At 51.6% G+C, this 12,778-nt stretch overlaps 1 protein-coding gene across 1 annotated transcript; it reads left to right on the top strand.

Annotated features, from left to right (window-relative positions):
- The first annotated feature begins 1,170 nt into the window (after nt 1-1,170).
- Nucleotides 1,171-10,459, top strand: SF3B4 (splicing factor 3b subunit 4). Its single transcript, XM_030542143.1, has 6 exons — nt 1,171-1,277; nt 2,139-2,267; nt 3,485-4,027; nt 5,283-5,477; nt 8,283-8,456; nt 9,968-10,459. The coding sequence occupies exons 1-6, from the start codon at nt 1,244-1,246 to the stop codon at nt 10,147-10,149; spliced, it is 1,257 nt and encodes a 418-aa protein (XP_030398003.1). The 5' UTR covers nt 1,171-1,243; the 3' UTR covers nt 10,150-10,459.
- The last annotated feature ends 2,319 nt before the right edge of the window (nt 10,460-12,778 follow it).

The raw sequence follows: 12,778 nt of genomic DNA, 5'->3' as shown, positions 1-12,778 counted from the left end.
GTTGAGATTGTCTTCTATAAACTAATCATATAAGAGCTAGTGCTTATAAGGTGCTTCATTGCAGTGGATCTCAAAGCATTTTACAAAAGAAGACAATAATAATATCCCCATTTTACATATATAGGGAAACTGAGGTACAGTGGAGCAGTGATTTGTCTAAGGTCACACAACAAGCCAGTGGCAGGACCAGGTCTAGAACCCAGATTTCTTGAGTCCTTGGTCAGGGCTCTCACATGGCTTACGGGGAAGCAGCATGGTTCAGATGCTAGGATGCTGACCTATGAGGCAGGAGAGCTGGGACCTATTTGTACCTCTGCCAATGACTTGCACAAGATACTTTATTGCCATGTGCCTCAGTTTCCCCCATATGTAAGATTGGAATACTGATAAGAAGGTCACTATGTAAAGCACTATTGGGAAACCATTACCTCCCAAAGAGCAGTAAGATCCTTCCCTGAGCAGGCCTGACCCCCTAGATGCAAAAGGACTTGCTCCATAAGGAAGGTGCAGAAAGGGGCCCACTTAAGCTCAGCAGGACCATAAAGCACCATGGAATAGCTGACTGCCTGCTGCTCGTCCCCTTAATAGCAGGGCTGCAGGCAGCGATCCTGGGGGGCCTGTGCGTCACTCTTCTTGACCCTGATCAGAGTAGGACAAACCCCCTTGAATGGGGTTTTTAATTTTTCTCTCAGGGTGCCAGGTGCGAACAGGGGCATTCAGAGGCCTAAACAGGTGCCCTCCTACCACTGCCCATAGGGCAGCTCCCCTGTGCTGTCAGTGGGAACAGGGACCCCATCAAACAGCAAGAAGTGCCCCCCCCCCCCACTGGGGGTGCTCTGCAGGGGGGCACATCCACTGCAGTGGGTATGGGGGGGTGGGCTGTGGATTTGCTAGTGGGAGTTTGTCTTGACCTGTCACCACACAAAGGTGTGAGCTTTACCACAGGGAGCAAAGGGCAGCAAGCGCTGAACCCCTGGGGGCCACGAGAGGGGATGAATTACACATGGAGAGGGAAATAGGGCCCAACATAGCCACTTCCGCCCCTAGCCAACATGGCCGCGGGTGTATGCAAGTCGACTTCCGCCCTTAGCCGCCATGGCTCCCTGCATGCACGGCCACTTCCGGCCTCACCCAAGATGGCCGCTGCCTTCACCGCCCCTTTTCAGCCGCGGGAGCCGGAAGTGGGGGTGTGAAAGGGCGGAAGTCGCCCGCTTGGCCGAGGGGAGGTGGGAGCGCGGTCGAGATGGCGGCGGGGCCTATCTCCGAGCGGAACCAGGGTAAATGGCGGCGGCGGCGGCTTCCAACCCTCTTGTCCCCGCTCACGAGGGGCTGGGGCCCGATTCTCCCGTACCCAGGAGGGGGGCTGGGTCCCAGCTGGGTGGTCCTGAGCCTCCCCCCAAAACCGGGGCTGGGTCCCAGCTGGGGGGTCCTGAGCCTCCCCCCTAAAAGCAGAGGGGGCGGGGGCTGGGGCCCAGCTGGGGGGGTCCTCAGCCTCCCCCCTAAAAGCCAGGGGGGCGGGGGCTGGGGCCCAGCTGGGCGGTCCTGAGCCTCCCCCCAAAAGCGGGGCTGGGGGCTGGGGCCCAGCTGTGGGGTCCTGAGCCTCCCCCCTAAAAGCAGAGGGGGCGGGGGCTGGGGCCCAGCTGGGGGGTCCTGAGCCTCCCCCCTAAAAGCAGAGGGGGTGGGGGCTGGGTCCCAGCTTGGGGGTCCTGAGCCTCCCCCCTAAAAGCAGAGGGGGCGGGGGCTGGGTCCCAGCTTGGGGGTCCTGAGTCTCCCCCAAAAGCGGGGCGGGGGCTGCATCCCAGCTTGTGAGAGCTACTGAAGGAAAGGGCTAGATAAGAGTTAGGGAATATCACCTCTTTGGAGCATGTCTGCTCTTTAAACAGTGTTCTTAATCATTTAACATTGGTTTATTAGATGTCAATATACTTACTCCAGAGAAGTGTATTTCATTAAGGGTCCAGTCTTGAGCTGTCTAAGTCTGAGGCAAGTTTTGCTTTTGATTTCATGGACTTGAGCTCAAACCCTTAGGGATCCAGAGCAGCTCTCTCTGTGGGAGAGTTCTTAACCCATCTGAAATGTTCAAGAGATTGCTCTTCAGATCCAGGTAACCATCACCATCTCCTCTCCCCCCTCTCAAGATGCTACTGTTTACGTTGGTGGCCTGGACGAGAAAGTCAGTGAGCCGCTGTTATGGGAACTCTTTCTGCAGGCGGGACCGGTGGTCAATACCCACATGCCCAAAGATCGAGTCACGGGTCAACATCAAGGTAAGATATTGACTGGTCCCTTCAAAGACACGTCTCTGCCAAATTACATATCCACAGGGCTGTCCAGGCAGATACCTGTACCCTCTGCCAGTATGGAAAGGGTTAAAAATCCCATTTCTAATCATTTTACATGTCACTTGTAACAATAGTCAGTGTAAATGTTCAGACGGAACTGAGACAATTATCTGTATTGTAGTGTGGAGGAGCCCCAGCTGTGGATCAGAACGCTGTGGTGCCAGATGCTGTACAAATGCTGACCAGATTATCTAAGAAATTCTCCTGGGTTTCAGTTTACATACCACATCTCATTCTGTGTATTGTCTCACTCCACTTGTTACTTTAAACAGTAAAAGCTTGTATCTTCACCAAGATGCACCATTACTTTTAAAACTAATTTAATTGGAGACTTGGGCCTTGTCTACATTAAAAAGGGGCCGGGGACAGCTATACTGGCAAATGTTCCCAGTGGGGAGGCAGTGTACACCAGTAAAAGAGTTCTGTAGCTTATACTGGTTCACTGAATGGAATAAGCTGTAGCAGCAAAAGGACTGACTGGCTGGTATAACTGCATTTATACTCGGGCCTTTGCTGACACAGTTATGCCATTTAGGGGTGTGATTATTTCACACTCCTAACCAACATAGCAATGCTGGCAAAACTTCTGAAGTGTAGACCAGATCTTAGTGAAACTGATACAGATCCCTCTTTGGATGCTCATAGCTGTTTAAATCTAGGTTAGCTTGCAGCTGTGAATTACAGGTGCAAGCTAAATTGATAAGCCAGGTTTAACTTGGTGAGAGTGTCCACACACACAACTGTACCGGTTTAAATAAATCAGTTTTGAAATCATACTTTGGACTGGTCCAACCTTATGTCTAGACCAGGCTTTAGAAGCAGAGCGGAAGAGAAATCAATAGCCGCAGATGAGAGAAGACGACATTTTGGAATGAAATGGGGTGGAGAAATAGCGTGAGGTGGTTCTGGATGCTAGGAGATGCAGTGAGAGTTCTCCTGTCTGTAGGGGAGTAGTTGGCCTCCTCAGTTGTTCCAGCCAGTTCTTGATAGAGAGAAGAGAGATTATTTCAGGGAGAGCTGCAGAGGAGAAGATTCTTGCATCAACAATGGAGAAAAGGTGGAGGCCTGAGGTCAACCAGCGGGATGGTGTGGGTGGCATGGAGTGTATCCGGCTATAAAGGGCTCTGAGGTGTGTGTTGCAGGTTATGGGTTTGTGGAATTCCTCAGCGAGGAAGATGCAGACTATGCCATTAAAATCATGAATATGATCAAGCTGTATGGGAAGCCGATCCGTGTGAACAAGGCCTCAGCCCACAACAAGAACTTGGATGTGGGCGCCAACATCTTCATTGGCAACCTGGACCCGGAGATCGACGAGAAGCTGCTGTACGACACCTTCAGCGCCTTTGGAGTCATCCTGCAGACCCCCAAGATCATGCGGGACCCCGACACGGGCAACTCCAAGGGCTATGCCTTCATAAACTTCGCCAGCTTTGATGCCTCCGACGCCGCCATTGAGGCCATGAATGGACAGTACCTGTGCAACCGGCCCATCACTGTCTCTTACGCCTTCAAGAAAGATTCCAAAGGCGAGCGGCACGGCTCTGCTGCAGAGCGGCTGCTGGCTGCCCAGAACCCTCTCTCTCAGGCAGACCGGCCCCATCAGCTGTTTGCAGACGCCCCTCCTCCGCCATCGGTGCCGACCCCTGTCGTCACGTCCTTGGGGCCAGGCGTGAACCCGCCAGGTGAGCACATGCCTTGCGGTGCTTTTTGTGCTTGCGGGGAAGTCTGTCTGCAAGTTTCCATAGGCTAGAGCAGGAGTGGCCAATCTGAGCCTGAGAAGGAGCCAGAATTTACCAATGTACATTGCCAAAGAGCCACAGTAATACATCAGCAGCCCCCCATCAGCTCCCCAACCCCCGTCCACCGGTCAGTGCCTCCCGCTGGCCACTATCAGCTGTTTCACATGTACAGAAGGCTGGAGGGGGGGGCAGAGCGGGGGGGAAGAGCAGTGAGTGCATGGCAGGCTCAGGGGAAGGGGTGGAGTTAGGGGAAGGGCCTGGGGCAGAGCAGGGGGTTGAGCAGTGAGCACCCCCTGGCCCATTGGAAGGCTAATGTCTGTAGCTCCAGCCCCGGAGTCAGCGCTTATGCAAGGAGCTGCATATTAACCTCTAAAGAGCCACATGTGGCTCCCGACCACAGGTTGGTCACCCCTGGGCTAGAGGAACCCTACAGCTATGACGTGGCGGCGCATTGCTTGGGGTCGCTGTGCTGCAGAGTGGTACAGGTGTCTCACTAGAGGGTGCTCTGATCTGGATCATGGCTGAAGCCTGGATTCAGAACTGAACTGCGTGGCTGCAAACTCTGCTGCTCTGTCATGAACCCTGGTTCCTTAGGGCGCTTGGAGACTGGTTGCAGTTTTCCCCACCACGCTTAGGGGTAAAGTTGGCCATTAGTCTCCAGTGCAGTCAGCCATGTGTTCTGCTGTCAGACCTACCCAAGGGGTCTGCAGGTAGCTGGCAAGATCTCAGTCAACTAGAACCTGGGGAATGGAGTCAGGACTCCCTGGTCCTGTTGCTGTCTTCCACTGACTGGCTGCGTGAGCTCGGGCAAGTTGCTTAATCCCTGTGCCGTGCTTTCCTCTCTGTAAAGCGGGGGTACATTCTCGACTCAGGGCACCGCAGGGTTATTTTGAGACCCTTGGGTGAAAAGCTCTATAGACGATTACTGGCTTCGTGTGCTAGCTGAAATCTTTGAGGCCCTTGGCTGGTCTGTGACGCTCCTCATTTGTCAGAGACCAGATGGGCTCTAACGAAGCAAGTGAGACGCTACAGGAGATGCAGGCTCCAGCAGCAGGCAGAGCTCGCTGGTGCTTGCTCGTGCTAGCAAGTGGACGTGGGGCTGCTGCCGAGGCCAGTTCTTTCTGAGTCTTCTCTGTGGTTTGTTGATGCTGACCCAGGTGATCACGTTTTTTTTTCACTGACTTGTCTGTCTTTTCAGGCATCCCACCCCCAGGATCGTTTCCCCCGCCAGTGCCGCCACCTGGAGCAATGCCCCCAGGAATGCCTCCTGCCATGCCGCCTCCACCCATGCCACCAGGTGCAGGTGCCCCTGGGCCTCCTTCAGGGGGCACTCCCAGTGGAGGACACCCTCCTCACCCACATCCTTTCCCACCTGGCGGGATGCATCATCCAGGTAGGTATCAGAGAGGTAGTGTGGCCTCGTGAACAGAGAACTGGACTGGGACCTGGAAAACCTGGGGGTTCTGTTCCTGGCCTGGTGGGTGACATTGGGCAAATCACGTCCCCTCTCTGTGCCTCAGCTTCCCCACCTGTAAAATGGGCTGATCTCTGCAAAGTGCTTTGAGATTTACCGATTAAATGCTAGGTAAGCGCTGGGGATTTTCAGGCTTTCTCTGCAATCTGCTCTTCTGAATGCCTTGTTTTAGAGAGGGGACCAAACGACATCTAAACCAGGGTGAAGTGATTTAAACCAAGGTGATTTATCATGGATCATTGTTTTTAAATCACTAGAGAGAGAGAGGTTTAAATTATTGACTTTAATCAAGTTGAGGCTTTGTAAATTTAATTTGAAAACATATGTGGTTGCAACTTTACATTAAAATCTGTGGCCTGAATTATAAATGCTATTTTTTATGCCGTCCCTGGTAAGGGTGAATCTTACAAAACAATCCCCCCCCCCCCACCCAAAGTTAAAAATTAAGCCTCCGGTCCTACAAGCGCTTAAGCAGGCGCATATTTTCCTCCCCGGAATAGTTCCATTGACTCCATTGGGATTGCTTTGAAATTCCGCATGTGTTCAAGATTGGGGCTAAAATGATATTTTTAATTTAAAAAAAAAAAAACCTGGAGTGGCATAAAATCTTTGTCACGCCAGAACAAAACTGCGTCGGTGTTCAGACTGCAGAGTGAGCGTGGCTGTTTCTGCGCTGCAGAGTCTGCCAGCGTAGCTGCTAGTGTAGATGGGAGCGTACCCCGACAGGAGTTTTTCTGGCGGGAGGTGGTGTTCCAACCACTGCATGAGGTTAACTAGGCCAACAGGAGCCCTCTTCTATGGACTCGGCTTCATCTACACTAGGGCTGTGTCAGCATAGCTGAATCACTGGGGGGCGTGGCTGTTTCACACTGTGACCGACATAGCATGGCGGTGTGAGATTTTTAAGTCTACAGTGGCACCACTGCTTACTACAGTGATGGACGGCATTCTCCTGTCACTGTAGTAAATCCACCTCCCCAAGAGGCGGTAACCTGGTGTCGGCGGAGGAATTCTTCTGTCCACACCAGCTTAGCTATGTCTCTCAGGGTATGAATCCCTTCCATTGCTGTAGTGTCATCTAGTGTAGATGTATCCAAAATGATTGTGACTTTTTATATGCCCATTCCATAATGTTCAGAAACACCCAGGTGTTGGGCTCCGTAAGCCCATATGGGTGGGAGTTTTGTAAAGCACCTACAAGATTTAGGAGCATAAGTCCCAGCTGGGGGAGTGCAGCCTGGTCAAAGCCTTTCAGCTTTTTTCGATTTGGGGAAGTTCAGTGTACGGGAAGGTGGCAGGAGTTGCAGACTCAGCATGGGCCATTTGTTTATCTATCTTGCGTGAGAGTTTGTGGCGTTCTTGCAGTATCTATTGGGTGTCTGGCAGTAAGGGCGTTAATGACGCTCTGGACTTGTCTTTTGCAGCATCGATGGGGATTGAAGTGTGAAACTTTTTAGTAAGAAAACAAATCTCTATGTAAAATCTGAAATTCGGCTAAAGGAACAAATACGAACATTCCCTTTGCCAATGTAAGACTATAAAACAGGAGGGAAGCAAAGAACTAGCAACATGGAAACGAGAAAAAAAATAGAATCTGATTTTAAATTTTATACAGAAATCTTTTTAAAATCATGATTGATTTTTCTTTTTTTTTTTTATCCACCCCGCTTTGTCTGTTAGGAAGTCACCTCTCCCCCCCATGTCTGATTAGGAGGCTTTGTATAATTGCAGATTTGGCTGTGTTAGTGACAGATGGCTGCAGTCTTCTATTACACACTGGCTTACAATGCTTTAAAGTAGATGGTTACATATAGACGTGAAAGGCCCATCACGTTCATGGTGCCTGGCCTGCGTAGGTGTGTTAAGGCACCCAGATTTCTGTTAAAGGGAAAAGAGAAGAATTGTGTTTTTTAAAAAGAATCTGTCTCCCCTCTTCCTTTGTCGCTTTCTCCCAGTGCATGGTATCTGTCCCCAAATTTCCCCCTTTTAATTTGTCATTGGCAGAACTGGGTCATGCCACTACCGCTTGCCAAGAGAAAACTTCAAATCCACTGGCCATGTGCTGGCTCCTCTTAAAAATGAGCCTGGGAGATGCAGCTCGTAGCCATTGCTCACTTATCTGTCTGTGCCGTGCTGGAGACTGTGGATGGCACCTTAGATAATGTGCATTATTAACAACGCCAAGTTTCTTGGTTGGCACTGAAGGGCTCTTTAATTTAATGGAGAAAGGCAGACTGAGAACCAATGGCTGGCAGCTAGAGCCTGACACGTTCAGATTGGAAATAAACTCCCTGGTAACATCTTAACTGCTGGAGCAAACTCCCATGGGAAGTGGTGATTCTCTGTCAGTTGAGATCTCTAAATCCACGGTGGAGGCCTCTCTGGAGATGCGTTTGCCAAACACAAGTCTCTGGGTTCATCACAGGGCTACCTGTGAAATTCTCTGGCCTGGGCTATGCAGTAGGTCAGACTAGGTGATCTAATGGGCCTTTCTGGCCTTGTATTCGCTGGTACAATCCTCCCACCTGCTGGAATTCAGGTTGCTCTAGTGGCCAGTAAAAACACTACTGGGACCAGCCCCATCCTCCAAGCCCTGATCGCCTTTAGGTCACTGGAGTCCTGTCCAGCAGCTCATGTGGTCACTGAGCTCAGCAGAATTTGGTTTCTAATCAGCTGCTTTGAGTGTCTGAGTAGGTCTTAAGAATGTCTTTTGCTTTTCCCCAGGGATGCCCCCCATGCAGGTGCATCACGGACCACCCGGGATGGGACAGCATCATCATCCAGGGCCACCGGGGTCAGGAGGCCAGCCCCCACCACGCCCGCCCCACGGCATGCCCCACCCTGGACCACCCCCAATGGGCATGCCGCCCAGAGGGCCCCATTTCGGGTCACCCATGGGTAAGTGGGGAACCTACAAGATGGGACGTTTACTAGAGTCAAGGACCTAATACCAGCCCAGGCCTGTGGCATCCATTTGCTGATTCAGGTGGGAAGAGGAAAACTGAGGTCTGAAATGGTGGCTGCTTATGTCACAGCCTTGGAGGCCAGCCGTACGCTCGGAGCGAGATCTCTGGTTGGGAGCTGTTGAGAAGGGGGAACCCCGAGCGGTTTCCTGTGCCTCGTGATGCTGCGTGGCTCTGCGGCTGGATCATGGGCCTGGGAATGAGGACTCCTGAGTTCAGTTCCTGGCTCTGCTGCTGCCTTGCTCTGGGACATTGGCCGCATCTCCTAGCTGTTGAGTGGGGATGTTTCCTTTGAGATCCTCGGCCGAAAGGCGTCTGAGGCAGGTGACTAAGGGCTTCCCTGCCTGCTTCCCAGCTAGGAAGAGATCGAGCGATAAAGTGCTTGTAAGCAGGCGCAGACTCACCTGGCGGCGCCTCCTCCTGGTCATCCATGGGAATTAGCTCACCAGCCCTCTGGAGCACCCTTCGCTACTGCTGGCCCCTGTGTGCCTCCTGGACCCCAGTGCTCCTTTCTCTCGGTTGCTGCCTCCCCTGGCGGTACCCCCACACTCTCAGGTTCTGGGTCTCCCCACCTACTAACCCCACCTCGCCTCAGTCTGGGCTACTGTCAGTCACCATCTAGCCCCACTCCTTGGGGCAGACTGCAGTATTAGCCACTCGTCACAGGCAAGGGGGTCGGACGTGCTGCCTTCCTTTACCACCCAGTACCCTTTTAGGCCTTAAACCAGGCCTTGCAGCATGGGGAGTTGTCAGCCAGGAGCTCCCCTGCTCCTCTGGCTTTCCCCAACTCTGCTTCACCCCAGTACCCTTTCTGCTAGGCAGCCAGGCCCTGCTCCCTCTCAGACCAGAGAGAGCCTCTGAATCCCTGGCTGCCCTGACTTTTTTCTAGGGCCAGCTGGGTCTGTTTGGGGCGCGTCCTCCAGCTGAGGCTGCCTCCCTATCAGCCCAGCTTTTCTCCCAGGGGTGGCTTTAAGCCCCTCAGGGCAGGAGCAGGTGTCTACCCCGCTACACAGCCTCTTCTCCAGTCCTGCTGGCAGAGCAGGCGGGTGGGGACTCATGTCCCTTCCGCCTTGAGCCCTGTTGCAGGGTATCGAGCGGGGATGCAGGGCCTCAAATAACTGGCATCCTGGTACAGCAGTTGCTTTGCCCAGAGCTGCGTCATTTCAGTGACCAGTTCGCTCCATTGAGACCAGACTCCTGCTTGAGTCATGGGGTGGGCCCCATGCATGAGACACACCTGTAGGGCCGTGCCCAGCTCGATGTCCCTCCAGAGCCCCCAGCCAAGAGTCCCGGCTCTGAACAGCCGCTTGGCTTAGAAATCAATTCATGGCTTGTGGGGCCTGAAATCTCTTGTGCGAGAGACTCGTGCAGCTGGGCCATGAATCAGAGCTGCTGCTTTTGCTTCCTTCAGCTAGGGTCTAATAATATTACGCTCTGTTCCTGCAGGTCACCCAGGCCCCATGGCCCACCATGGCATGCGTGGCCCGCCTCCACTGATGCCTCCCCATGGTTACAGCGGTCCTCCCCGCCCACCACCCTATGGCTACCAGCGGGTCCCTCTGCCGCCTCGTCCTGCCCAGAGGCCCCCCGTGCCACCTCGTGGGCCTTTGAGAGGACCCCTACCATAAATGCAGCCGCATCAGGACCTGGCCAGCGGAAGAACCTTCCTACTGCGAATTCCTCTGTCCCCTACCTTGGATTTTGGTTTCTTTTTGGACTAACGTTCCCGAGAACAGGAAGCGTGATCGGAGCAATCAGCATCTTGTTGCCCCTGTGAAAACCCTGCTGTTCCCTTTAGCAGTATTACTTTTAGTTTTCCTCTCCCTGCTCCTGCCCCCGTCGTTTCGAGAAGATAACTTGATTTTAATGAAATTTTTTTCTATATGAACTGACTGAGATTGGCCGTTTGCAAATAAACACCTTGGGAGTTGCCCTCTGTGGCTGGTATGATTTTTTAATCTTTGCATTGCTCAGCCTGCCAGCCCCGAGGAATCAATAGGGCCTGGTGCTCTTTGGATCCCAGCAGCGTGTATCATTGAGCCTCACGCACGTTCATTTACATGCTAGAATCCTGTTTCTGCATTGTTCTCCTTCGGGGGGCTGTTGACAGCGAAGGTAAAGGGTTGGTAGCACTGGCATAATGCAGCCATGCCTACAGGCATCCTCTGTGCTTCTTGGCCAAGGCATCTCAAAGTTATACCGGTATTAGGCTACCACGTATGGCTCTATGAACATGCCTCCTGACTAGCCAGCCCACTGCCTCTTCCCATGTAATTCTTAAGAGTGGCCATACTGGCTGACAACAATGGTCCGTCTAGCTCAGTATCCTATCTTTGGACAGTGGCTAGTGCCAGACGCTTCAGAGGGAGTGAACAGAACAGGGCAATTTATTGACTGATCCATCCCCTGTCCTCCAGTCCCAGCTTCTGGCAGTCGGAGGTTTAGGGACACCCAGCACGTGGGGTTGCATTTCTTTCTCACTTAAATGAGTCCAGCTTGGTTAAGCGAAGGCAAAGGAGGAGAGGAATTGTTTAGGGTGCTAACGGGAGCCGGTTGGGAACTGGAATTTCCATATCACGGGATTCTGACATTTTGAAACGAAAAATCCTTCCAGTCGGAACAAAACGCCAAAATTCCTCATGAAATGAAAATTCCAAGACATTTTGATTTGGGCCCAGCAAGTGTCTTGCTAGGGTGGAAGTGTGTTGGTTTTTGACTTTTATATTAAAATATTTCAGTATAATATTAAATGAGACGGATCTAGATAAAGTTAATATGGTAGAAAACTAACTAAAATTAATCAAAACACTCCCCCCAAACCCCACTCAGTTTTTCCCATCAAAAAACTTTGTGGAAATCAGTATGTTCCCCTGAAACATTTAGACAAAACTGGTGTTTTTCCAAAGGAAAGCTGTTCTTTCTACTTTTTTTTTTTTTTGATCAACTCTTGTTCTAACCAGCCATGGAACCTTAGGCTGAGTGTTAAGATTCTGGCCTTGCTCAAATCTAGAGTGTACAGAGTACCTGAGTGTATATGCTTCAGGGAACGATTCTCCATCAGTTCACGGGGCGGACGCTTTGTATCCAGTGTAAAGTACTCGGCTACCTGGATTGCGCTAGATGAATTTAGGGCATTAGAGGGTCTGAGAGGTCCATTTAGCAGAACACTTTGGCATTCTCAGCTAGTGAGACAGCAACTCTACTGCTACTTCATTGGCCTCCAGTCTCTAATCTCATAGCCCAGCTAAGCGTGTGCATCAATCCAGAACATACCCAGGGACAAGCTTCTCACTCCTCCCTGCACAGCACAGGTCTTGTGTCCTAGCAGCCAGCATCTCGCTAAGATCAGAGCTCTTGTGTGATGATAATGGCCTGACTGGAATAAAAGCAAGTGGGATTATTGATGTCTTCCAAATGATGGAGCTTTTCTTTGATTTGCCTCACTCAGCTGGGTCTGTCACCTAGGACATTAGAAATCTAATTTGTGGTGTTGTCATTTTGTACTTCACTCAGCTTGCACGGTGGAAATAGAATAATAGCTTCCCTCTTGTTTATGGTCTTGTCCGATCGATTCCACTTTCCAGATCCCCTGCCTGACGTCTGCTTTGCAAACGTGGTGGGTGCTGTTCCTGTCTTTTCTTTTTTAAGACAGTTTCCATTAGACTTTGTAAAATGGACCAGAGGGACATTTGTCTCAGATAGTTTTATTATTGCTCGTATGATCGGGGAGGCCCCAAACCAAGATCAAGGCTGCACATGCTGGGCCCTGCACCAACACATTGTGAGAGACAGGCCTTGCCTCAAAGCACTTACAATGTAAATGAACAAGCTAGAGGCTGAGAAGGATCGAGAGGTCCTAGTGGAGAGGCAACTCGTCAGGAGCTCTCAGTGCCAGGCGGTGGCGAAATGGGCTAATGCAATCCTCGGGTGCATACATGAAATTGGGGTAGGGAGGTGATTTCACCCCTATATCTGGCAGTGGTGAGATGGATCCTGGAATGCCGCCTCCCGTTCTGGTGGCCATATTTTAAAAAAAGATGTTGGAGAAGGGGGCAGAAAAGCCCCCCAGAATAATTCCAGGGCTGCAGAAAATGCCTTACACTGAGAAACCTGAAGAGCTGATGTGGTTTAGCTGATCTAAAAGAAGACTGAACGGTGCCTTGATTCCAGTGTATCAGTATCTGCAGGAGACTAAAAGTCTCCCCCAGCTACAGGAAACAGAATGAGAACCAAGGGCTAAAACCAGACAAATTCCAA

The sequence above is a fragment of the Gopherus evgoodei genome, chromosome 24 (assembly GCF_007399415.2).
Source record: "Gopherus evgoodei ecotype Sinaloan lineage chromosome 24, rGopEvg1_v1.p, whole genome shotgun sequence".
Taxonomy (NCBI): Eukaryota; Metazoa; Chordata; order Testudines; family Testudinidae; genus Gopherus; species Gopherus evgoodei.
This window is presented reverse-complemented; position numbering and strand designations above follow the sequence as displayed.

What these genes read in the sequence shown, in the direction of transcription:
- SF3B4 (XM_030542143.1), top strand. Translation starts at nt 1,244, where the DNA reads ATGGCGGCGGGGCCTATCTCCGAGCGGAACCAGG. An exon ending in TATCTCCGAGCGGAACCAGG is followed by an intron (nt 1,278 to 2,138) that starts GTAAATGGCGGC and finishes CCCCCTCTCAAG; the next exon opens with ATGCTACTGTTTACGTTGGT. An exon ending in GCCAGGCGTGAACCCGCCAG is followed by an intron (nt 4,028 to 5,282) that starts GTGAGCACATGC and finishes CTGTCTTTTCAG; the next exon opens with GCATCCCACCCCCAGGATCG.